The 26656-nt window shown below is 42.0% G+C and overlaps 2 protein-coding genes across 3 annotated transcripts; one reads left to right on the top strand and one right to left on the bottom strand.

Moving 5' to 3' along the window:
- Nucleotides 1-243: 243 nt before the first annotated feature.
- On the top strand, nt 244-2792 carry NODAL (nodal growth differentiation factor). The gene is made up of 2 exons (XM_016121004.2): nt 244-986; nt 2229-2792. Exons 1-2 carry the CDS (start codon nt 456-458, stop codon nt 2379-2381), a joined length of 684 nt encoding a protein of 227 aa, XP_015976490.2. The 5' UTR covers nt 244-455; the 3' UTR covers nt 2382-2792.
- Nucleotides 2793-5904: 3112 nt separating this feature from the next.
- Nucleotides 5905-26493, bottom strand: EIF4EBP2 (eukaryotic translation initiation factor 4E binding protein 2). Of its 2 annotated transcripts, XR_001593974.2 has the most exons (4): nt 26049-26493; nt 13026-13211; nt 7512-12072; nt 5905-7477 (listed from the first exon to the last, which is right to left on the bottom strand). XR_001593974.2 is itself a non-coding variant. In XM_016121068.2 (3 exons), exons 1-3 carry the CDS (start codon nt 26191-26193, stop codon nt 12041-12043), a joined length of 363 nt encoding a protein of 120 aa, XP_015976554.1. In that variant the 5' UTR covers nt 26194-26493; the 3' UTR covers nt 5905-12040. The 2 variants fall into 2 exon arrangements, 1 of the variants encoding a protein (XP_015976554.1); XM_016121068.2 differs by having other exon boundaries at nt 5905-12072.
- Nucleotides 26494-26656: the final 163 nt, after the last annotated feature.

Below are 26656 nucleotides of genomic sequence, written 5' to 3' on the forward strand. Positions count from 1 at the left end.
GATTTGGAGTTTAGGCTTTTCCGCTGGGCAAATCCAGGTTTGTTCTTGGCTCTGCCACCTTCTAAGAATGACACCTTGGGCAAGTAATTTAACCTCTCCGAGCCTCAGTTTTCCTCATCTCTAACACAGACTCAATAACATTCCCAACTCATAGGGTTGGGGTCAGGATTAAGAGAGATGATTCATACAAAGTGAGAGCTCAGACATGAGCTATGGTTGTTGTTACACCAACTGAGGCCGTAGGAGGCCCATACTAACCCTGCTTCCTTCCTTTTCTTTCCCACCCAGATGTGGAGGTGGATGGACAGAACTGGACCTTTGCTTTCGACTTCTCCTTCCTGAGCCAAGAAGAGGATCTGGAGTGGGCTGAGCTCCGGCTGCAGCTGTCCAGCCCCGTGGACCTCTCCCCTGATGTCCCACTCTCCATTGAAATTTTCCACCAGCCAAAGTTGGAGATGGAGCAGGACCCAGCCAACTGTCAGGAACGTCTTCAGATGGAACTGTTCACTATCACTCTGTCCCAGGTTACCTTTTCCTCAGGGAGCATGGTCCTGGAGGTGACCAGGCCACTCTCCAAGTGGCTGAAGCACCCTGGAGCGCTGGAGGAGCAGATGTCCAGTTTGGCTGGAGAGTGTTGGCAGCGGCCTCCCACAGCACCTGTCACCAATGTGCTCCTCCTGCTCTATTCTAACCTCTCCCCCGAGCAGAAGCTGCTGGGCGGCCCCACCTTGCTGTGGGAAGCTGAAAGCTCCTGGCGGGCTCAGGAGGGACAGCTCTCCCGGGAGAGGGGCAGGAGGAACCCGCGACATCACTTGCCAGATAGAAGCCAACTGTGTCGGAAGGTCAAGTTCCAGGTGGACTTCAATGTGATTGGATGGGGTGCCTGGATCATCTACCCCAAGCAGTACAATGCCTATCGCTGTGAGGGAGAGTGCCCTAACCCTGTGGGAGAGGAGTTCCATCCAACCAACCACGCATATATCCAGGTTTGATGCAAAGGCTTGGGGGAGGGCAGGCAGTACTCTATGAAGGAAGGAGAAGTGGCCATACTGCCAGATCAAGGGCACAGGACTCCAGCTTTGCTATTAAATTACTGTGTCCATTCATACATAGTTATTCAAACACCTACAGTGTGCTAGGTCATGTGCTAGGTCCTAAGGATATAGAGATGACCAATGAAAGCATCCTCAGAAAGCAGAAAACAGGCATTTTTTATGTGATATTATCGTTACTAGAAGTCTGTGATTTACTGATAAAAAGGGGCCATATGTATAGGTCCAGGGTTGCAATAATACTGTTGCAGCCACTGTACTTTTGCTGCCTAAAACAGGAACTGGACACCATTCTGCAGGAGTTAGATAAGGCCTGAGGCTACTACATGGTGCCATGAATCAGCCTAAGGTGATGGAGGGAGAGGAATGGAAGGAGAATGAGATGGACAAAGTAGAGAATAGAGGCTAATACAATGGTCATGATGTCATAGGTAGCCCTGCCCTGCTCTCAAAGGTCATATGGGACCAACATGTTTTTATTTACTCCTAGAAGCCTACAATGAGAATCTTTTGGACCTGTAGAACATCCTCCATGCCAAGCCTCAAGTGAGGTTCAGAGGCTCTGGGGAGCATGAACTCTGAGCTCATGCAAGGGAGGCACTAGTGGGGGCCAGCACCCTAGAGGACCTGCCTGGGCAAAGGCCCTCCTGAGTGTCTCCCACTTCACTCTACCAACCCACCTGCAGCATGATCAGAGGGAACCAGTTGCTCTGATCTAAAAAGATGTCGCTGGACCACAGAGACAGGGCCCAGTTCCAGAATGCCAAAGGGTTGTTACCTTTTCTCCCATTGACTCTGTTTGCCCTTCACTGGGCAACAAAGCAAGTCTCACAAGAATTTCCACATGACTCTCATCTGCCTCGTATTTCTGGACCTGAACTGGTAGTTTCTTGGAATATTTTTTAAACTGGTATTCACTCTAGACTGGAACAATAGAACATATAAGTTAGCTACTGCTCTCCCTAGATACAGCTTTGAAAATCTTCTGTTCAAAAGAAGTTAAAAAGAAGTGTAGATGTGTTGGCATGCTGATTCCTTTATGAAAACAACTTTTATTTTTACACCTAGCTAGAAACTGATTTTAACTCACTGTAATTCTTTCACCTTTTACCCAGAAATAACACTATTTTGACCCGACCATTGGAATGTGAATTGACCGCCTCTCCTCTCTTTCAGAGTCTGCTGAAACGGTACCAGCCCCACCGAGTCCCTTCCACTTGCTGTGCCCCAGTGAAAACCAAACCATTGAGCATGCTGTATGTGGACAATGGCAAAGTCCTTCTAGACCATCATAAAGACATGATTGTGGAAGAGTGTGGGTGCCTTTGAAGAGATCCTGGAGGGGTGCTGGATTTGCCTGTACCCTAAAAGGTCGAGAAGCTCCTGGAAGACAGTGATAACCATCTAATCCAACGGGGAGAAACAAAGAGGAGGAAAGCAGCTCTGTCCACAGACCCGAGAAGGAAGGGCTGCCTGCCTTGTAAATGAAGGCTCTGTGGAGTTGGGCTAAACACAGAGGCTGCTGTCTGGAGAGGGAGGAGGAAGCCTGTGAAGCGACCTCACTGGGTTTTCTCTCCTGAACAGAGAGTGGCGAGTAAAAAGCATGAGTGCAAGAGTTCTTTACCTGACTTTTTTTAACCTGGAAATTGTATGTAAAAGTTGGGACATATGTACATTTATTTTTGGGGTGGAATAAGGTTGTCTACAACTTTTACGTATTCTTGAAAGTGGTCTTTGACATCTCCCCCAAAGATTAAGCATCATCGTTAAATTAAAAATAGTCATTTGGCTTACCTTGTCTCAGGCTGGGTTAGGGGGACCCCACATCTTTCTTGCTGGCCAGTGGCAAGCTGTTGGCCTTGTCCAGGGCTCCCTGGAGTAGCTCTCTGCTAATGAGTTGTACAAACAATAAAGCCACTGTACACAGGCCAGCTGGTGCCCTTGAAGGGAGAGGCAGGAACTCATCCAAGAGAATTGGCCATGTCAGACTACAGAAGCTGGAGCCCACAGACCTCCCCCGCCACACACACCCCGCCCCCCGCCCCGCCCCAAGTCGGTCTGCTTTGGCAGACACAGTCTGAGTCTATTAAAGTTGGTGACAGTTCACCTCTCTCTCTCAGTGAGTGCTGTTTTTAAGGCCTCTGAGCTTCTTACCCAGTAGAGGTGAAGCCCCTGCCTTAGGTAGTAGGAGACTTGGGTTCTGGTCACAGTTCAGCCACTGAGAAGTGGTGTGACCTCAGGTGAGTAATTCATTGCTCAGCCTCATCCTATCACATGAAAGTAGGTGGATCTGAATGCATTTCTCGTAAGTGTCCATTGGCAGGCTCGAAAGAGCCTTGACCTTCAAGCCATGAACTGTTCTCTGGCTTTATCCTCATTTTCCTATAAAGACTGCTAGGCCCAGGCCCTGCCATCTCCCTTTTATCTAACCTTTATCAAGTCTTTTGTTGCTCAGGGGACTAAGACTGACAATTTTAGGTTCTTCATAGCAGAACAGCAAAAGGAACCATGCTTTCCTGTAGGAAGCTCTCCCACCTAACACTCAAGTCTTTGCCTTCTGGATGAAAAGACCCCCAAAGGCAACCATTCTGAGTTTCTGATCAGCTTGTGGGTTACCAAAATAGGGGCTATATTTTTTTTGGTTGGCAGGGCAAGCAGGCCATTTTGTTAAAAATGTGAGTCCACAGTAAATCTACCCCTGCTTTCCCAAGAGGCCCTCTGACTTGTGCTCCAACCTTAGGAAAATAAGCCCAAGCATGTGAGGACCCTTGCTTAGTTTAGCCGTGACTCAACTGCAGCCTAGGTCGAGTCAAGGTAATGTGAAGGGGCTGGCTAGGATCTAGCCAGGTCTGGACCTGAGAAACCTCAATGCCAATTCCATAACAAAGGTGATCCAGCTGCTCATTTCCTGGAGTGTAAACAGACCTGCCCTAACAATTCAGAATCACAATAGGATTCTGCATCTGACTCTACTTAGAAAACAGTGGAGCTGGGGAGGCCTTATGAAGTCAGCTTTTGTCCCACCCAAAGAGGCCTAGTGGCCTGACCACACAGCTAGAAGTGGCTGGGGCATCATCCTTAGTAGCATCTAGAGGTCTTTGCTCCCTTCATTTTGGATCAACGCCATAGCCTTTTGAACTAGACATTTGAATCCCAGTTGCACTATCGAACTGAAATTTCCTGAAAGAGAAAATCCCAGCCCAGGGCTCTAGAGCATCTTCTTTATTAAGTAGATACCTAACAGTTCTGATATGGCAGGGGCCAGAAGAGCGAAAGGTCAAGCTATTTGTGGCTAGAGCTTGTGGGAGTGTGTTCAGTTAGCAGCTCTACTAACTCAGAATGAACCTGACAAGACAGATGTTGCCTACCAAGCAGAAGTCAGGGGCACAAGTGAAACTATTTTGCTGACCCCCGTTGAAAGCTCAGTGTATGGTGTGCCAACAGCAGGGGCATTCTGCTGCCTGGCCAGAGGTATTTGGGGCTGTAGCTACATAGCTCCATGCTCTGGACTGTGTGCTGTTGAAAGCTTTCTAAGTCAGAGGAAATACTGTCTCTGAAAACTGAGTCCTGCCCTAGTCTGGGGGCCAGGAGGAGGGCTTTCGTAGACTAGTCAGAGGTATTTTAACTTTCTCTGAAGGCAAAAGGTCTACTTCCTATAGCACTTTCAAGTTGGTGGGAAAAACTTGGCTAGGGAAGTGGGCGGACACGGCAGTAGGTAGGTAGTGTAGAAAATGTCAAGATCAGCAGAAACATAGCACACAAGATTTGTGAAGTGGTTGTGACACATAGCACTATAGTCAGGGAACCAGCTCCATCTTGTAAAGCCTCCCCTTTTACTAGCAGCAAAACCCTTAGTCTTCTATTCTAAGTTGCCTTTGGGGCAGAGTGAAGAATGTATAGAAGTGCTTTCAAAATTATGTGGCCCCTTTTTCCTTAGATTCTTTAGTCCTGGAGTTTCCGCCATGAGGTGATAGCTGCAAGTCAGCAAGCCAGCTCCACTCCCATACTTGCACTCTAGGGAAAAGGAGACTCAGCTGACCAACCTCTGGTTGTCACGCCGACTGAGCTGTGCTGGAGTCTTTTATTGAAGTCAGTTTACTAGGCACCGGGTTTTTCCCATGATTTTACCTGAGCCTCTCAACCCACTAAAACTGATTTCTTAACCCTATTTTAGAGAAGGAAACTGATGTTGAGGAACGCGGCTCCCACACAGCATCGGTAGAATCCAGCCTGTTATTCCAAAGCCTGTGTGCCTGTGCCCGGAGCCTCTTGGCTATCCTGAAGGCACCACATCCTAAACCATTTTAGTCTGGATGTTCACCACATCAAAAACACAAAAGGATAGAATTCTTGTTTTCAATACTAATATATAAACCTTACTAGATTAATAACAAAGAATCTGAGGCTCATGCAGCACAGCCTAGTTTAAGACAGCAGATAGAATGGATTTCTAACAAGTGCTCCTGAGGGGCAGCGGCAACCCTCTTCAGGAAAGGCTGTTTGGTTTTCCTCAAGGCTGGTACCTAGAGAGGGTGCATCCAGCCCTAGCATGTATACACCCACCTCCAAGCTCTTGGAGGAAGGGACGCATAGTCTCCCTGCATATACAGGGCCAGATGGACAAAGTGCTGAGTGAAGAGACTCATGAGATGGTCAACTGCCTTTACCCATCTCCCTCGCACCCAAGACTTTCCAAATGTGAAATGAACAGGATTTCACCTGAAATTTAAAAAAATGGACCACCAAGTTGATATTCAAGATCTTTATTGACTTAATTGTAACAGCAACCATTGGTGAGAATTTATTTTTCCCCCTAATTTCCAAACACCTGCTTGTTTGGAAGGACAGTTACAAAAAAAAAAAAAAAAAAAAAAAATGACCATGGAATCACACAGGACCAACCTCAGGACTGCATGGTGCCCTCTGTTATCCATCCATGACAGTGAAATGGATGGGAAAAGGGTCAGGGGACAACCACATCAAAGGCGACAAAGGGAAGATCAAGGAAAGAACTGGCAGTCTCTGCTTTTCCATTCAGAATGGATGGAACTGGGCCACTGGTGGCAGTAAGACAGGGAAGGGCATTTTTTTAATATATAAAATACTTTAAAGATGCTTAAAATGGTCACCCAAATATGTGAATGTCTGCTGGGCTCTCCAAGCCATCTTCTTTAAGGTTTACCCCTGGGTAGCTTAGGGTCTCCTCACTTCATGGAAAGACATGGGCTCCATCTTCAGGTGAAGGAAAGGCACTGGCTCACAGTAGTTATTGGGATACAGACGGCAGGAGCAGAATGTCTCGACTGCACAACTCGCCCCTTATCTCTACAGCGTTCCTCACCCACTCTCCTGGTTTCAAGTAAAAATTACCCTTGGCTTGGGCTGGGTTTTTTTGCTTTTTTTTTTTTAAGCTTAAAGTGGAGAGGAAGGGATTACCATAGGGCAAGAATGGATATTCTGTGCTAGATTCATGGAATTCTCTAAGCTTGAAGTGTCCAAGAATTCTGGTTTTGAGCACCAGCAAGAGCTCCCTTTGCAAATTTCAACGTAGCTAAATGACTATCAAGCATTGTAGCATCTCTCTGCCAGCCTCCCACTTATAGAAAGGTAGCAGAGCGAGAGTTTAAATACCCCCAGAAGCGTGTTTCATCTCGGTAATATTTTCCACTGGGCATCCACACAGTATGGTTTGCCACAGCTGCAGGCAGGTTAAGCAAAGAGAAACCACAGACCATCTGAACAGGGACTTGAAGGACTTCTCCTAAATCAACTTCCAGGACCAGCCCAGAGAAAGAAATTTAAATTCCAGAGGGTGGGAAAGGTGGCGGGAATGTTTAAAAAAACAAGTATGTATCAATTATCATTAGTCTTTAGTAAAAAATTTCTGTGAGCTAGCCTCGAGGAAACTCCAATACCAAACTGGAAAATCATTACTAGAATAGGAAATGCCCCTGGGATATAAGTAGTCTAAAGAATTGTGACCCAATTGCTTCAAAATATGACTTCATCTTTTACTAAAAGCTGAGAGATGAAGAACGTGGGGGGTGGGAGGGTCATATGTATGGTGACGAAGCCCCTTTCAAAGTCCAGATAGAAACTGTCCTTTCAAAAAGAACACATGCTTCTTTCAAACAAATACTATACCCTGGATTTCAAAGATTCATAAATAGCCACCCATATACATGTGGTTGAGAAACATACCAAAAAGGTAAAGTTCTGACCCAAATAAAGGCATTGGGCTTCCTCTCTGAAGGGGAATGCAAAGGACTGAGGTCCCTGGCTCAAGCAGTCAAGATGTTTGATATACCATTGAAGATCTAAGATGGGATGAACGGAAAAAGATTATTTCTAGGATACTGCTGTCAACATGATGAGCCCCGTAAACCAGTAGCCTTAACTCAAAGTAGGCACTCAGTATGTATTGGCTGAATGGCAGACTCTGGGGTGAAACCCACACACCTGCACTCTGATGACAATATTTGAAGGTCTGAGAATTCCAGAGCTGGTAACCCAAACAAAAATAAAACACCATCTATACTGAATCTTCCTAAAAATCAGAAGGAAAGGCAAAATTCATTCAAACGTGCTTTAAAGATGAGTTCCTTACTTCTGGAAGAAGTACCTTTTTCTTATAGCTGCCTCGGCAGCAATGCTTTTTATTCAGGTCTACTCTAAAGCAAGCAAAATACTGGGAAGAGGCAGAGTGTAAATCCATACAGGAATCTGCATCTTTGAGATGTCTGAAATCTCTAAAAACCTGGTTGGGCATGGGTGCCACAAACATACAGCAGACCTTCACTGAGACTGTTGAACTGACAAGCCTCATCTAAGTTCCTCTCAAGGGTGAAGACAGAACTGGTTCTCTTTAAGTATTCACATCCATCAGGAAGCCCAAGACTAGGTGGGCACACAGAGTTAACCAGCACAGTGGATATAAAGGAACAATCAAACACAAACATTTCTAATTTGTACACATCCCTACTGTGCTAGCTTCCTAGGTGAGAGACCTGACCCAAATCTGTTTCAGCTGGTGTGGCGGAGACCAGGTGCCAATCATCAACTCTGGCTTCCAGATGCTATCATCTATTTCACCCTGACTCTGAACTATTGGCTTTTCTTCAGCTCAGTAACCCAACATCTACTTCATGTTTGCTCTCTTAGCTGGACAACCCTGACATCAATTAAGTCAGCTTTAGTGGCTCAGCTAGAAGGATCCAATTCCCTTTGTAAATTCCTGGCTGGGCAGGGTGGGGTGGTTCTGAGTCTTAAGAAACACCAACCCTAGGACTTGCAAAGCAGCATCCTTGGGCTGATGGTAGTCGGGGAAATGTATAGGTATTATGTTCTCCCAGGAACTGCCATTTCTCGTCACCCCTCTCAAAAACAGCAGGTAGCTTTTGGAAAGAGAAAGTGTCTTCTATCCCAGTTTGGTGACACACATTTTAGAGAACTGTTTGCAGAAGCCAACATCTCTCTTAGCATACATCTAGTTTAAAGCTACTCTTCCCTTACCCCCCACACCACCATTGGCTCGGTTTCATCCTCTGTTAGGGGTGAGGTGGTTTTAAGATATATCTACAAGTTTTGATACTGCTCCTTTCAGTAGGTGGGGATGTAATTCTCCCCTTGAGTGTAGGCAGGGCTTACCAATTTGCTTCTAAGGAATAGAAGAAGTGATGGTGTGTGCTTTCAGACTGTGATAAAAGGCACTGCAAATTCCTTCTTCCATTCCTATCACTCACTCAGGAGGAAACCAGCTGCTCTACGGAGACCCACATGGGGAGAAACTGAGGCATCTTGCCAAAAGCCACGGACAACTTAGAAGTAGATTCTCCTGTCCCAGATGACTGCAGACTCTGCTGACATCTTGACTGCAACTTCCTGAGACCCTGTACCAGAACCCTGATGCTCAGCTGCTTCCAAACTCCTAACCCACAGAAACTAACAGATGATGTTTGCTCTTTTAAGATATTAAATTTGGGGGTAGTTTGTTACACAGCTTGGCTTAGAAGTCCAATACCTAGAAGCCAGCTTCTCTACATTGTGCCCTTGAGATCACGATAGCTATTTGAATAGAATATAAGGAAGTGGCAAACTCAATGAACCACGCTGTAAAGAAGGTAGAACCATTACAAATCCATTTCTCCTGCTTGTATTTGGAGGAAGGTCATTTCCCATTAAGGACTGTTCCCAATACAGAAAACATGGTTCCCTCATAAAAAGAAAAGTACGAGTGGTCACTAAGATTTTAAGAACCGTCTCGCTCAAATGGTATGCTAAAGGTGTTCTCTCCCCTCCAAAAAGCCAGGATAAATAATTCATTTAGGTCTTTACCTGTGAGTTTCCTTCCAAATATCCACAAGTCAATCACCTACTAGATTCTGGCTTGCCCTGAAAATGATTCTGATGCATGGCACAAAGGTGTCATCTATTAGAAGTTTATCTGTTGCCTTGTGAAATTATCTTTAAAATGCCAATTTATGAAGGTCAAGGTATCTCTCATAGCAGTGGCCTCCAGGAAAGAACTGCACCAAGTAGTAAGGAGGCCCTTGCAGAGAAGGCTAAGGGATTGGGCAACTGTGATATTATACAGCACTCCCCAAAATATTAGAAACATGGCTTCTGATTAAGGGGCCACATGCAGAGATTCCCTAAGATGGCAAAAAAAAAAAAAAAAAGGAAAAAACAGCATCTTGATACCACTTGAGCTGGTATGTTTTAAATCTATTCCCCACTGTTTAGTGAGGAAGCTGAGTTTTCATGTGTAACGATAAAGATAAAAAAAACAGGGGATACTCCTCTGCTCATTAACAGACCAACTAGCTGTAGTTAAGAGTCAGATTCCACAGAATGCCAAGGCCAGGGTCTGAAGAATGAAAAGCTTCATTCCCAAAGAATCAAGCTCCCAAGGGACAAAAAGGTCCTGAGCAAGCTTCTCATGCAAATTACAGTGCAACTTGAGATTTTCCAAGAGAATATAAAGCAAAATTTGGCATTTAATTAAAATTAGAACATGGATACATTGAACAAATAAAACATACTTTTCTGATCATCAATTTTTGAGACTGAAAGCATCTCCAAAACTTTGGAGGTCCAGCTTATTCCTGAGACATGAACCATCACAAAAGGTTTCACTCTGAACTATTCACATTTTGTAGCAGAAGACAGAACAAAGTTCCTCAAACATCTTTTCTCTCTTCTGTCTAAAATGTATTCGCAAACAGGGTCTTTACATAGTTCTAAATAAAAACAAACGGTTTTCTTTTTTTAGCCAATTGGCCTATTACTCTCACCCTGGGATGTGATCTCTTCATAAGAAGGTCCAGTATACCAAATCCAACCAGAAATTCCTAGGACACCAGTGGCTGGGATTACAGTGCCAGTTAATAGTCAGGAGAGTGGCTGGGGAGGAGGGGGAACGACAGAACAAAGGGTAAGAGAAAAGAAGGCAGCTTTCATGAACAGCCCACGGCAAGGCAGAAGGGTCCTGTTTTACAAACCACCCACTACAAACTCCAAACATGCACACCCCAAACTAGAGGGAGAAGGAAAGAGCTCACAAGGGGCCGCAGGAGACAAAGGATGGTGACGTGGAACAGCAGACTCGCCTATGGACATTTCTCACCTTCCTAACACTGGAAGATGTGTGATTAAAAAGTTGCTGTTCAAATTGTATTGAAAACATATCTAAAAATAGGTCTGTGGTCATCTTAAAAATAAAAGGTCACTCCTCAGATAAGAGTGACAGATATTATCAGATACCAACACTTGAGGTATCTTTGATGTATATTTGAAAAAATGGCCTGGCAGAGAAAAAGGAAGGACAGAGAGAAGGGAAGGAGGGAAAGAAAGGGAAAATTCAGAGTACAATGGGGAGGAACACATTTTAAAGCCCATGCTTATCTTACCTCAGCAGCCAAATAAAGCAGGCCCACAAAGGAAAAAAGTTTAGTTCTTTACTAAGAGTATTCTGAAAGTCAACTTTAAACTCAAAATAAAAAAAATAAAAAAAAAAAAAAACTGTAATCTGAAATAACAAATATCACAATGCTCATTGGATCAAAAAATAATGACCAGGCCTCGACCAAAGTGCCTCTTTGTCACCTGGTATGGGCCTGCTCTGGGAGCAGTGAAATCACCTGAATACTCAGAGTACAAGAGGACCGAAACCAACACGATGCAAGCAGGGAGGGATGGAAAAAGAGGAGGAAACCACAGCTGGTTACTGATGACGATCTTTCATGTAGAGAGTTTAAAAATTTTTGCACGTAAGTGCTAAGTAAAGGAATGGGAACATGAACTATAAAACCAAAGACAGAAGACATTCCTCCCAAAGGATGGAGGGGAAGTGGACCTCAAACAGTGTCACGGGATAATGCTACCAGAGTTGTACAAACTGTGCTGTCTCCAAGGACAAACAACTCATAAAAGGGAAACAGCTCTCGTTTATTTTCCTCTGCTGGTTTTGAAGACCCCAAATTCAGATTCTTGGAGCACTGAACCATGGGTGAGAGACGGGAAGGAGACACAGAGTAAGAACATGAACAATGCTGAACTGGTTCATCAAACCTCTGTACACTTCCCCAGACTTTCCAGCCAGGCAGTTGTTGGTAGGCTATTTGATTTATGATTTTAAAAAAAATAATAATATTTTTTTGGAGGGTAAGTGTTTCCCAGTAGCAAAATGTCTAGGGAAGCCAGAAGTCAATTATTTTCCTTTGTGGGCTGCTTAGTTCTACAGAAATATGCCATGGGCTTTCAATCTAATCTGTCTAACTGGGAAGGGGAACAGGAAACAAGGAGAGGAAATGGTCAGATGAAGTTCATCTTCACATCATTTGGCACCCAGAGGAAGAGGAGGAGGTGGGAGACTGCAATGGGAACTGCTGACACTGCTTCTTCTGTGTTTTCGTTGTTGATCCTATTGGCCAAATCAGGTTCACACAGGTATCAGTGTTGCTGCTTTTCTTCTGATCTTTGCAGGACAGTCAGATGTCCATCTCAAACTGAGCATCATCCCCTAATTAGAATGGAGAAGATAAAAAGTTTAACACAAAATGGAAAAGGAAAACAGCTTTGTTATTCCCTCTGCACAAGGGTAAAAAAATAATTTAAACTGTTCTATCTTCTGCTGCCTTAAAACAATTATACTGCTCTGCTTTGGCTGGTCTTTTTAATCTGGGGGTGGAGCGGGGGAGGAATGGCAGTCAAATCACCCATGGGGAGGAACATCTGGGAAAAGGATGTAAGTGAAAACTTTTCTATGTTCCTTTGTCCACAGATTGACCAAACGAGAGCTCCTGGGGAGCTTCTTGCCATCCATTATGTCAGCACACTCTTCTGGAAGCTTTGAACTTGACCCTGCTCTGAATCGACACTTTGTACATTAAAAACTCATTTGGTATTTGGAGAGGCAGAATGCTGGCTCATGTACAGGGGTTACACAGTGCAACCCAAGGCGTACTTCAGGAGTTGGCCATTTCCACCCCACTCTTCTGCTTCCAGAGAAAGAAGATTCATTACTAAAAGTGTGTATGTGTGTGTGTGTGTATGGGGTGTTTACTGAAATATTATAGTCAATCCTAGAAAATGCGAGGAAAACCATATTGCTTTTTGTCACACAATTAAAAGGATAGAAATGAGGGCTATTAAATTGTTTTATTTTGTGTGTGAATGGGTATTTCCCCTAGTCCAGTAAAGCCCAGGCTCAGTAATCATCTTTGGGATTTATCATTCCCTGATTTTGGATCCCCTCCCCCACCTCCTCCTGCACCTACTATATTAGATTATGATTCAGGATTTCCGGAACACTTCAATAAACCTTGGTGAGGTGGGTGGGAGAGGTGGGAACCTTAGAAACATATAACTAACTGAAAATCATAACTGAAGCATCAACATTTTTCAACCTACAGCAGATTGACATTCAAATTCCCGGGGACACCCTCTTGGTCCCCAAAGCCAGTATTCTCTTACCAACTGCATGCTTCCTGTCATGATTGTTCAAGTTGTTCAAATTGTTTACTTCTACTTTGGAGTCTTCAATTAAGGTGCCAGGGCTGGTGACTCCTGGGATATTGGGCAGATGGCAGGGCGGGGTCTGAGCCATGGGAGAATTGCGACGATCCAACAGAAACTTACGATCATAAATGATTCGGGTTCCTGGAAAACATGGTTGGAAAGAGTTTGAAAAAAATTAAGGAGCTATCAACATATACTACTACCCAAGAATTTATTTTAATCCCATCTAATCCTAACCCTTGAGGATTTTATAATTCAAGCAGAAAGGGCAAACTCTAATCTCCCTGCCTGGGAGAAGGCTCCTCTGCCATCTGGAATTCCTTTTCCTCCTCTTCAGCTGGAGAAATTCCTGCTCCTTCCTCAAGCCTCAGCTCCAATATCACTTCCACTATGAAGCCTTTTTAAAAAAACAAAAAACAAAAAAACAACATTCTTCCCTCTTCATCTTACTCAATACACATCTATTACAGGACTCTTGTTTATCTATTTGTTTCTCTCTAAAGACTATCAGTATCCTATGCCAGGGCCATGGCTTATTTATATCTGACCCAGGTCCTAAATCATTAAGTAGATCTTCAAAAAAGTTTTAAAAGAAATTAAACAAGTATGTGAAAAACTAGGCAGTAGATATATAACCACATTTTGGTTAAACGCTTTCCAAAGAGACGCAGAGACCAACATTCTTTCTAGACAGAGCAACATTCTTTCTGGACAGAGCTGTGGCAGAAGCTGAAACTGGCAGCCCTCCTCTATTTTACAGAACCACCTGCTTATCAGTAAGTGCTACCACAGTATTTTACAATGATAGTTCTGAGGAGTGTACTTTATCTGATAAAGAGTCAAGAAAACCTGCTGCTATCCATTTCTTCTGCTATGGTTTTCCCAAGGCACTTAGGGCTATAAATAGGACATAAAAGTAAGTGACATTCAGAAATGCCTGATGCTGGCCTAATGTAGTGGATGCCTGGAGCTCTGCTACTGAGTCTAAGACGATAGCAGGCTCAGGAAGAAAGTAAGCAGTGACCATGTAGTGACGTCTGCTGAGTGGGGGAGGTGGAAAGGGGAGTGACAGCCCAGCACACTTGCTGTTCCCACCCAAGTAACAAAGGGAAGTAGTCACAGAAAGGCATCTTGCTCATACTAGGATTAAATCCAGGGAAGAAGAACCTGCTTTAAGGGTTTAGGCATCCAAGTTAAAGGCACTATCACATGAAAATAAATTTGTGTACAAAGGTACTCAGTTTGAAGAGGCAGAATGTAAATACTACCTGTTGGTCAATGCTTTTAGATTCCCAAGTAAAAAGAAAGAATACTGTAATATTATAACAAAGAGAGCCTGGTTCAGTGGATTTCCTCAAACAACATGTGATAACCATATCTCGGGAAATAGAAGAATATAACAACTAATGAATCTATTTAAAATGTGAGGAAGCAAGTGGAAAAACGCAAGGCATTTACTATAAGAGGAATAGAAACTCTGGAGTCTTCCCCAAAAAGGATCAATTGGTCATAACTGTGAGGGTTTATTTTTGGATTTCCATTGATCTGTATGTCTATCCTTATGGCAGTACTACTTGATTTGCAAAGACTTCTGAAGTAAGGAAGTGTGAGTCTTCCAACTTTTTAAAAGTTGTCTGGGCTATTTTAGGTCTCTAAGGTTCCATATAAATTTTAAGGTTAGTTTATCAACTTCTGCAAAGAAGACAGCCGAGATTTTGATGTGGACTGTGCTCAAGGTGTAGAAAAACTTGGGGAGTTTTGCCGTCCTAACAATATTAAGTCTCCTAGTCTATTAACATGGAATGTCTATTTATTTAGGTCTTCTTTAGTTTCTCTCAACAATGTTTTAAAGTTTCTACAAAATAAGTTTTATGCTTTTTTTGGTTAAATTTATGCCTTTGTATTTTTTAATTTTTATGCTATTATAAATAAAATTATTTTCTTGATTTCATTTTTGAATTGTTCATTGCAAGGTTTTAGAAATATAATTGGTTTTTGTATACCAATTCTGTATCCTGCAACCTTGCTAAATTCACTTATTACTTCTGAGAGTTTTTTAGTGGATTCATAAGCTACATTTGGTTTTGAATGCAAAAAACTGAATAATACAGAAGAGAAAACACCCTGAAGAACAAGGATCTTAATTGATGCTCTTAATATTCTCAAATATAGTCAGGGAAAATACAAATATAAAAAGTATGGTATCTTAAGTGTTTGAATTTTAGGTTACTGCAAGCTAAAAACAATTAACTGTATCAGACATAGCAAAAAAGGGGGAATCGGCCTATTAGTGACTAAGAATTCCATGGTGTAATTCAGAAGCATATGACATTCAAAAAACCAAAACTATTCAAAGAAAAACATTAAGACTCAACTATGAGTAAAATGCCAGGAAAAAAAAAAAACACTTTATTTTCCCTGTTGGAATTATGTTTACTGTGAATTCTGAGACAACCAATTAAAAAACCTAAATTACTCAAGGTCTCATACACATGCATGCACAGACCTATACACCTTCTGAAGAACTTAGTAATTCACATTTCATCCAAACTGCCTTATATTTGGCAGCTCAACTTAATGTCAACCAGCACATCTGTAACTAAAAACAAGTTAACCTTAAATTCCTGAAGAAAGAAAGAAAAAACCATACGAGAACACCACGGCTTGTACATAACACATATTAAAATGGGGCATGATTTTGATCAATTGATGGGATGTTAGGAAAAAAAAAATCTATTTGACCTGGACAATGGAAACTTTTTCCTTGCAGTGAGTTTTCCATTCCTCTTTCTATGAAAATAATCATACCCATTGGTTTTATATTGAAAAGTTATTTTAAAAATCACATCACCGTAGATACTTTCTGGGTTTTCAATGTTTACAATCAAATCATAATAAAAGTGAAAAATTATAGTTAAGGAAGAGTATATAAATGTTATAGACCCTGACATTGTAAAAATAATGGAAAGGCTGACCCCTTTCAGGGAAGCAGAGGCAGGACAGGTAGATAATATAATCTTACAAAATGGAGAGCTAAAGTCAACAAATTAACAGATTAAGACACAGAAGTTTAACTATGTTATTTAAAGTTGTAAAGGTTAACTACCCAGAAGAACCAAAACCGACAACACAATTTATATAAATTGGTAAACTGAGTGGGGAGGAAAAATGAGAGAAAATAATGAAAGTTTCCTGAATTTCTCATCTTTCATAATAGGAAGTCAATAGTATTATCTAATGTTAAGAAATAGTACTACACATATATTACAGGAACAGTGGTAACCAATAAAAGCACTATAAGCAAAAACTATTAAAAGCAGTTGTCTCTTGGTATTTTATTCTGGATTTTTAAAATTTAAATTTATTGGGATAACATTGGAGTTAATAAAATTTTATAGGTTTCGAGTGTACAATTCAATAATACATCATCTGTATATTGCATTGTGTGTTTACCACTCAAATTACTTTGTATTTTATGGGCTTCTGTTCTGTCCAATTTTTCTACTTTGTTTTTAAAATGGGCTCGTATTACTTTAGTATTCATGTTTGGATTTCAAACAAATAGGAACTTTTAGATCTAGAATTACCATTTGGTATTTATAAATTTTCTTCATCCCTTGGTGACCAGATATTAAGATAAATCTAATACCTTGACTCAGCATTTTCTTGATACAGACATAATGACTAAACATAAGAGTAAAATCAAGTCCCTTTGATAGAGAATGGGAGGGGGGTGTCTTCTAAATTTTGATCTAAAAATTAATGATTTTCTAATGTCAGGGAACAAGAAGGCCAAAGAATGAGACCCAAAATTATGCTTGCCAAGATAGTACAGACACAAGGTCTTTTTAGCCTTAAAGGCCTCTTTCAAGGCCAAGTAGCTTAGTTTAAATGATAATTCATGCATTAAGTTTTATAAACTTAAAAAATTGTATAACTTGAAATAAAACCACCTAGATAAAGTCTGCTGCAATATGGTTAACTGACAGGGTAGTAATTACTTTCACAGGGTCCCATCACAAAATTGTTTAACAAAGACTGCTTCCAGAATTAGAATAAATTAAGTGCATCTACTCAAGCAAACAGCTTGAAACAGAAACATTAAGGAACTTGCTCAGATTGCATAGCTTGAATAAAAAGGTGAAAAAACCCTCCAAGAAGGCTGAGATGGTCCTAAACCCTCATACAACAGTGTGGAGTCAGTCAAACAAGGCTTCCCTCAGAGGACTTTCTCCATCGAAGAGGAAACTCTTTCTCAGAAAACCCTTAGCTGCCTTCTTCCTACATCTCATTTGGCCAGAATTGGGTCCAATGTCCACCAGAATGGATAATGTGGAACTCGTAGAGTAGTGATGGTGTATATCCTGAGGCTTGGGACATTGTCACTTAAAAAACGAGGAAGTCTAGGATAGCATAGAAGAGGGAGTGGCTATTGGGCTGGAAACCAACAGTGTCAGCTACATCTGTGTTTAACATTTTCCTAAATTTACTAAATATTGATTTAACCAGAACAGGTTAAAAAATTAAATTAGGAAGTTGGGACACAGAAGTATATATATTGGGAGAAAGCTGTATATAACAATGAAATCCTCAGCTTTCATAGGAAGAAACTAATTGTTAATACTGAAACTGAGAAATAGCATTACATCAAATTATTTAGAAATTCAGAGGTAAACACTAGAAGAAACAGCTAAAAATGTTTTAAATGGTTTCTCTGGGGAGTGGAAAAGGAAATAAGAGGGGATGGTGTATGAGAATGCTGCTTTTTCTTATTAGCCTAATAATACCATCACTTTCAAACCCTACTTTCATAGGTATACAAAATAAATGTAAAAGAAAAATAAAACAAAATGGTGATTGCATGAATCTTAAAGACGTTATGCTAAGTCAAATAAGTCAGTCACGAATGGACAAATATTGATTAATTTCACTTACATAAGGTAGCTAGAATAGTCAAATTTATAAAGACAGATAATAGAATGGTAGTTGCCAGGGGCTGGAAGTAGGTGAGTAACGGGGAGTTATTACTTAATAAACGTGAAATTTCAGTTTGGGAGAAGGACAAAAATCCTGGAGATGGATGATGATGATGGTTGCAAAACAATGTGAATATATTTAATGTCATGAAACTATATGGTTAAAATGATTAGAATGGTAAATTTTATGTTATATATTTTACCACAATATATTTTACTTGATTTCAAACTTCTAGCCTCCAGAAATGAGAATAAATCCCTGTCGTTTAAAGCCTCCCTGCCAAGAATTTTTTAAAAAAGGTCAAGAGAGTGTCAAAATAACTCAAAACCAAAACCCATTATAAGGAATTAAAAAAAAAAAAAGATGACTCCAAAGTATTTATACAAATAAATATATATATAACAGATGCTGCTAAGGCAGCAGGGACCATGAGGAAGGAAGGTATCCTTCAAACCTAGAAATTGAATTTAAAAAGGAACAAAGCACTTGGCAAGAATTCCATTAGGAATTCTTGACAATTCTCCATCTATTACTCATGTGAGAGCCCACTAAGAGATCACAAATAGATAAAAGATAAACGAACAGCAAAATGCTTCTAATGCACAGAAAATAAGTTAGCCTCTTTCCTTCCTTCACTCCCCAATAAGGGAAAATAAGTGAAAATACAGAAAGGACTTATAAAGAAAATGGTTTTCTCTGCTTTTTATTATTCCAACTCAGGAAGGTTACAATAAAGTCTTGATTAACTAAATTAAAGAATATTCACCAGCGAATTTCAGTTTTAAACATCTGTTCTTCATGCAGATTCTGGATGAAAAGACAGACTCCTAAAAGCTCTATGCCAGATAATCCAGAGTAAAACTAAAGGCCACTTAACTAAGGATCCTCCATGGAGATTGATGGTGGCCAACTTATGTTCATTGTGTGCAACCATCAAATCCCTAAGTGCTAATAAAAATCAAGAAAGGGACAATTTTTACATCAATGAAAAGCACAACTGGAGACTCAGGATCTGATAACTTAGTATGACTAAATTATTTCGGCAAATTAAAGACATCCAAGGTTTGGATGTCTATCCTACTGTCTTTTGCCTAACTTCAAGTCTCGATAACTGGGAGCAAAGATTCCCAAGATATCAAGGTCAAAGGATGGCTCTCTGGCCAATCACTGATGACACTGGCATAAGAGAATACACACCTAGGTTAAAAGGGAAGTTGATAATGACTATGTTCCTATTCAGAAAGGCCAGTGTTAGGAGAGGCCTTAGAGAGAGCATCTGCATACAGGAAGCCTGTCATTTTACAGATGAATACACTAATATCCAGAGAAACATTTTTTCTGTGAAAGATCACACTGTGACATAGAAATCAGGAGAGCAACACAAATAAGTAAGGTCCTCTAAGCAAATCTGGTTGAGTGTCGACACAAAATGAGTTGAAACAAATGACTTTTTAAGCTAGTACCAGGTCCAAAATGATATGTGAGCTACAAACTAATCTTAAATAAATGCTAACTGATTTTAAGTCTGTCTAGCCCTGACCATCAGAAAACCTAGGTCAAAATAAAGTATACAAAATATGTCCAGTTCTGTCTGGGCTTGAACATTCATCTTAAAATAATTTTCTCCACAAGAAATGCCAGTCCCTAACTCTAGGAAATGAAGGTTGGGTCTGCCAGGTTGCTGACTGCACCCTAGATCCTTTCTTTGGATTAGATTTTATAGATGTTGTGGCTTAGCCTCTGTCTGTAATGCTAATAATTAATGAAAGATCACTGCTACCGGTAGGCAGAAAGCCCTGAGATTCAAACTTGTCTTTTCATTCTAACTATTTGCTCTCTTTCCAAGTTCACTCCTTTTGGGCTCTTCTTATTTTAAAAATAAAAACAATGCATAGCTATCAAGACCTTCCACTTTTACTTACATTAAGAACGTGAACTGTATCAACTAAGTTTGGAAGAGGGAAAGCCTACTGGAGATCACTGAGCTTTTGGCTTCAAGCTCTGGCCTGAGAACCAGGTAAAGAAGGCCTTTAAAAACTAGCCCATCTGCTATCTGCAGATGAATAGCTGCTGGGTGGTTACAGAGCACATGGGTCACTGTTTTTATCTGCTGCTTATTCATAATAGTTCAAGAAACTTAATAGACCAGAGAATGGTTTCATTTTAGTGTAAAAGCTGACCAACACTAACATATACAGTCTCTGGTGATGAGATGAGCTCCTCTCTGATATACAAATGATTAATTATGGCATCTTAAAATGAAGAATCATGAGCCTTTCACACTTTCTGATAAGTACCTCTTAGAACCTAGACAGCAATGGTCTATCTTCACCAGTAAATAGTTAGCATTCCTGCTACAAACGGCAGGTCAGTTCTAAAAAGATTAATATTAACTGAGGTACTACCCTGACACTAAAACCAGACAAAGATATCAAAGAAAAATACAGACTAATATCCCTCTTGAATATAAGATGCAAAAATCCTCAACCAAATTTTAGCAAACCGAATTCAGTAACATACAAAAAGGATTATACACCATGACCAAGTGGAATTTATCCCAGGAATGTGAGGCTGGTTCAACATCCAAAAACCAATTAATGCAATACCATCATGTCAACAGAATGAAAAACAAAAATTGCACAATCGTCTTAAGTAAAAAAAAAAAAAAAGGCACTGATAACATCTAGTATCTTTTTATGATAAAAACACTCAACAGACTAGGAGTAAAAGAGAACTTCTTCAACCTGATAAAAGGCATCTATGAAAAACCCACAGCTAACATCTTCCCTTATGATGAAAGACTGGATGTTTTTCCCCTAAAATTGAGAACAAGTCAAAGGTGTTCTCACTATCTTACCATCTCTGTTCAAACTAAAAGTTCTAAGTACTAAAAGTTCTAGTACTAAAGGTTCTAGCCAGAGAAATTAGGCAAGAAAAAGAAATAAAAGGCACCCAGATTAATAGGGAAGACATAAAACTATCTCTGCTCACCGATGATATGATCTTGCATATAGCAAATCTACAAAAACGGAATTAAGGAATCTACAAGAACTGAAGTGTATTTTTCAGTTAACTTATTCTTGTTTAAGGTTTTTACTTTCTAAAACTACTCAGTGAAACGAACAGCTTCTGTCTGTCATGGCATTTGTCCTAGAGATTCAAAAGATAAATTTATTCAGATGTAAAATAAATACTCATAGATTTCTGGGCTTTTGGCTTCAAGCTATGGCCTGAGAACCAGGTTAAGGAGGCCTTTAAAAAGCCAGATAGCAGATGAATAGCTGCTGGGTGGTTACGGAGGACAGTTTTAAGGGGCCTTCACACACCAGAGTTGCATGGTGAACAAACTTGAAAACAGTAACCTAGGCTTTACATGTTCAGTAAGCTGAATGAGTGCAAGTATCAACTGACTTTTCTACTATAAATGGAGCAGCAAAAAATCTTTTAAAAATTAATTTTTTCATCTAAAGACTTGGGAGTCAAGAAAAAGTTCTGCCATTCACCAACAAACTATTCTGCTCAGGCTCTCTTCCTCTCTAAGTAGATGAACTAGCCTTTCCCATATTAACTTTTAACCCTGCCTGATCTGCAGACCTTTACACAGTAATCAAGCCTACAAAGTCTGCAAACCATGCAAGATCCTTGTTATAAAACCGTCTCTAAGACTGCAGTCCTCCAAAAGTCTTTGCTGAATAACCCTGTGAGTGCCAGTTTATAGATTTGTCACTTTTCATCCTTCCAATTTTACAGGTATCAGGAGAGCTGAAGGGAGCTGTGCACAGGTCTCTCCAGCATGTGCTTCACTATCAATCTGTAAGAGCTCTGTCTTCCCTCATCAAACTATACCTGACTTAAGGCAGGAAGAAGCGCTCCCTTCCACATAAAGCACTGCCTTAAGGATGAGGACTGCTGCCTTCCCCAGGTTTAGGATTCAGCCCCTCATCAGTAAAAATGCGCCCAACATAAAAACTGAAGTATATCTTCTTTAGTATACAATTTGGCAGCTGATGAATATGAGACGAAAGCTGAATGCAGCATGAGATGACAATATGTTAATTTGTGTTACTCTGAGATGAGTAAATACCATCTTCTAACACAAGGCAATATGAACACCTTTCATTATGTTTTTCGTGCATTTCTCATATGTAAAAATGAAGTCCTTTGGTTAATAACCGAAGCTAGAGAGCCAAATATTTGACATTTGTTGGCTCAGAAGTTTTTGGCCTAGAATAAACTCAGCCCAAGGTCACTGAATTAGAAAATTTATGAGTCAGAAACAGGCCTTCCTTCCCCATATCTACACACAGAGCTTTATTCATTTCTCCCAAGAAACCCGATTAAAACTCAGGACTCTCACAAAACATTCTTGTTAATAATCCAAGCGGATTCTTTTCCCTTTTCCTTGCCTTATTTCCAGACCCTTACAATGGCCTTCAGGTAATTCTGCCCCAGTGAACCAATCATAGCAACTCTCTGGCTGGCAGGAAGGAAGAGCAAAGGCATGAACAAGATTTCAGACCATCATAGTTAGTTCCCCTCTGGTGCTCTTGTTATGGCAACAACATACTTTTCCACAGCTGATGAGGCTGTTACACAGGAAAAGAAAGGCAAGAAGAAAGGCTAAAAGAGGCCTCTATGCTTCTGCTCATTCCTCAGAGCACGATTCTCCTAGAAGGAGACAGTTCAGAATCTACAAAAGGAAAAGGTAGCAGAAAGAATCACATCAGCTAGCATTACAGAGGTAGAAAAGTCTTTTTAAATGTCCGCAAACTTCCCTTCCCAGTTAAAGCATCTCAAGATAGTAGAGGAGAAAACTGGGATAGAGGTAGGACACTAAATTGGAGGCTACCCACTTCCATTAATTAGCAGTATGACGCTAACAAGTTACTTAATTTCTCTGGGCCTCAATTTATCTCAGCTAACCAGAGTGTTACAAAAGTGAAGTGAACAAAAGTAGCTTCTCAAGGGAAGAGCTAAAATAAAGTAAAATCCAAGGGCATTTTTTTTTTTTGCCATGAATTTATTCAACAAAAATATTCTTTCCTAATAATGAGAAAAACAGTAAGAAAAATCCAAAAGATTACAGCAAATGTGTTTTCACCTACCTCTCATTTTTCAAACCACAGGAAACCAATTTTAAGAAACCTTCCCGAGGGTAGGCTGTATCATCTGATCTCCAAAGAATAAAGGATTCAAGATGGGAGAGATCTTAAGTTCACTATGCAGTGAATGTCCCTGCCCAGTCTGGTCATTTCGGGCATTCAGCACATCAACTGTTATTCTGGAATGCTCTGACATGTGTATGACACTCCAGAAGCTTGAGACAGAAAATGCTAATCCCCTTTCTTTCCAGTAAATAAGAGATTTCCAACACAAGCCTATTGACTCTCATTTGTCTATGTGTTCAAGTCCGAATATGTAAGTTAGCACTTGACTCTGCATACGTTTTTTTTGTTGTTGTTGTTCTACAGCTAAAAATCTTATCCCCAGCACTCATCAAGATCTTAAGACCATTCAGAGCCAAGGACTGCATTTCCTATTTTTGTCTGTGACCTCCTTTTGTGCAAAGCACTGCACCGGGCCCACAAAACTCACTTCAGATACCTAACCCATTAATTCAGGTACATGGAGGAGACCAAATTAACAACAAACTTAGCCTGGTTCCAGAGAAATAAAATCATGGGGGTGGGAGTCAGGGGGATATGTAACAAGAGAAATGAACCAGCCAGGAGGGCAGAAAATTTCCAAAGAGAGAAAGTTAAATCAGCAAGTATGAAACATCTAAATAGCATTGAGTTAACTGCTATTAAATAGCGATTAAACACAACTGCAACAGTGCTATATCCTTTAAACATATTATGTAAGTATTCCTGTTAAAAATCCAAAGATTACAATGTGTTCTATCAATAAATACAGGCTTAATATAATAGATGAGCTAAGATGACAAGTATTTAAATCTGAAACAAAAAACTGTGTGTAGAAACTATTTGGAGACAGGTTAAGTGACATCTGAGAAAGGAACAGTGACTGTGTGTGTTTGGAGGAAGGGTAAATGAATCAGTATTTCTGGCAGAATCTTTCCAAGCATTTTAGGAACTAATCCAGACTATGAGACAGACTCCTATCTTTAAAACAATGCTTAAAGACTATGCCCTTATTTTAAAAGCATGGCAGCTTGGCTGTTTGAAATATGCCAAAAGGGTACCCTTCTGTGGCTCTTCCCTCAAGGGAATAGTGATTAATATATAGGTAAAAGTTCAATTCTTTCCCCAAATAAATAGCTGAGTGCAGTTGTTACTATGACATGTTCTGAACAACTGGAAGCATAGGCACTGACCAATATCATAAAGAATTCTGGAAGTTATAAAGTCTTTTCTATCACCTCAGGAAACAATATCCATTTCTTAAAAGTTGTTAGTTCAAGTTCAAGACAACTCTATCTGGAGATTCTGGTCTGCCAAAATCTTTCACGATTAAAAAGCAAGGTCTCAGAGCAAGCTCAGGGGCTGGCTTCGAATAGATTAGACAGGAGGGGGATTTCTCCAACTAGGTAAGCCACTTCACTGAAAAACTCCACTGTTCTGCAAAGTTAAAACTTCCTTAAACTCAGCTTTCCATACATATTATGAACCTCTGCCGGGGTTATTTAAAAGCCAACAATCCCTCCCCTAGAGCAGCCTGGCTGGATTCCTCTGCAGAGTTCCCTCCTAGATGTTTATCCTTTGTTGGCAAAGAGGCCTTCTAACTCTAAGGTCCCTTGCTATTGTGCAACAGATTCAAGGATTGCCCAGACCTAAATGCACCGGATTGGTTGTAGAACTGGTGAGCCCAGCCTACAGGAACAAAGCTAGCTAGCAATCTTGTAGATTGCCAGGTCTGCCAGCACAGTCCCAACCCTCTAGCATCAGGCCACCCCAACACCAAATGAAGGCAAAGTTTTGAAGTTAAAAGTGAAGCACCATTCCCTTCAATGAGGTCCCTCAAGATCGTTTTCCAGTCTCCTCCCTTTGGAGAAAGGCCCAGTCAGGGGACACACAACCTTTGAGCTCTCTTTTCCCGTGGCCAATTCAACCCGTTTCACCTCTACCCTAGTGTTCTTCCTTGTAAACAGTTCCTGTTCCTACTTTGAAAGCAATGCCCAGGCACCTCCCTCAGCACTGCCCCTTCCCCAGGATCAAGCAATCCCATCGACCAGGGTGCCCTCCTTGACAATGGCCACTATGATCTATTTCTAAAAGCGTTGCTGCCAAAACTCTACTCTTAAGGGTGCCAACGCTCTACCACTGCCACCTCCTTTCTCTTGGCTATTACTTGAGCATTACTTTTATCACTCTCTCCTCCAGCCCGGAGACTCCCCGCACCGCCCCCCCCCCCCCACACACACATAGGGCCTCGTCCAGCAAAGTAAACAATGCTGTCAAAGCAGGATAGCGCTGGGCGAGGCTTCCAAACTCCGCATTCCAGCCTCCTCCTTGTGTTCCAATAGCAGCAAAACAAGTCATCACAGGGTCCCAGAAGTGAATTATTCTCCCTAACTTCCTTTCTAAAAAGGCCTGGGAGACAGCTGCAAAATCAAGCATTAATGTGCACAGGTGCACAATATGCAAGAAGCAGAGGTAATGCAGAGCGAGCATAAGGCCAAGCGTAGACGAATTTGCCCAGGAGGAGAAGGGGGAGAAAACTAGGTCGAGTGTGTAAATCTGCCACGAAGTGGGAATAAGGACTTTTTTTTTTCGCGACAGGACAGCCACGTTTCCAGAGTGGGCGTGCGCTGACTCGAGTTGCAGGCAAGAAAGAATGCTAAGTTAAGGTTCCCACGGGGGCTTTGGTGGAGTTGGGCAGGTTGGGGCGGGGGGCTAGCCAAAGCAGCCCAGCGCGGACACGCCCTGAGTTAAAGGACCGTGGCGGGAGACCGGGGGAACACGGCGGAGGAAACCGGCTGCAGGCTCCGGAGATGAGGGCCGCGCGGTGCTGGGGCTGCGACGGGCGGCGGGCGCTCACCTCCAGGCGTGGTGGAGAACAGCGTCCCCCCGGGCGTGGTGCAATAGTCATGAGGTAGCTGCGCGGCGTCGCTGATGGGCACGGTGCGGGTGGGGATGGCGCGGCTCTGGCTGGGCTGGTGGCCGCTGCCGGCGGACGAGGACATGGCTCTGGGCGCGGGCTCTCGGGCTTTGTCCAGCGGGCGGGCAGGCGGGCGGCGGCGGCGGGGCGACGGCGGATGGGGGCCCGGGCTACTCTGGCTCCTCTGGCGGGCGGAAGGGCGGACGGGGCTGGGCGCACACCGCTCGCTCCTCGCTCGCTTCCTCTCTCTCCCTCGTCCCGCTCCGCTCCCGCCGCCACCTTCTCAGCCGCCGCCGCCGCCGCCGCCCGATCCTCTGGCCTCCGCCTGCAGCCCCAGCAGCAGCAGCAGCGGCAGCAGCGGCGACGACGACGACCGGAAGCGGGAGAAGGCGGGAGCCAGAGGGAGTTCGGGGAAGCGGGTCTGCCGGAAGTGACGTTACACGGGCGGGGCCGAGGAGGTGAGGGGGCGGGGCAGCGGGCGGGGCGGGACTTAACCCCCGCGGGCTGGAGGGGAGCTGGAAGCGATTTGTGCGAAGTGGTTGTGACCT

This window comes from Rousettus aegyptiacus, unplaced genomic scaffold, assembly GCF_014176215.1.
Source record: "Rousettus aegyptiacus isolate mRouAeg1 unplaced genomic scaffold, mRouAeg1.p scaffold_m13_p_6, whole genome shotgun sequence".
Lineage (NCBI taxonomy): Eukaryota > Metazoa > Chordata > Mammalia > Chiroptera > Pteropodidae > Rousettus > Rousettus aegyptiacus.

Excerpts from the sequence above, each read along its gene's own strand:
- NODAL (XM_016121004.2), top strand. The coding sequence starts at position 456 with ATGGAGCAGGACCCAGCCAACTGTCAGGAACGTCTTCAGATGGAACTG. Across the intron at positions 987-2,228 it reads CCAACCACGCATATATCCAG|AGTCTGCTGAAACGGTACCA; the intron begins GTTTGATGCAAA and ends CCTCTCTTTCAG.
- EIF4EBP2 (XM_016121068.2), bottom strand. The coding sequence starts at position 26,193 with ATGTCCTCGTCCGCCGGCAGCGGCCACCAGCCCAGCCAGAGCCGCGCC. Across the intron at positions 13,212-26,048 it reads GTTCTCCACCACGCCTGGAG|GAACCCGAATCATTTATGAT; the intron begins GTGAGCGCCCGC and ends CATGTTTTCCAG. Across the intron at positions 12,073-13,025 it reads TGACAGGAAGCATGCAGTTG|GGGATGATGCTCAGTTTGAG; the intron begins GTAAGAGAATAC and ends CATTCTAATTAG.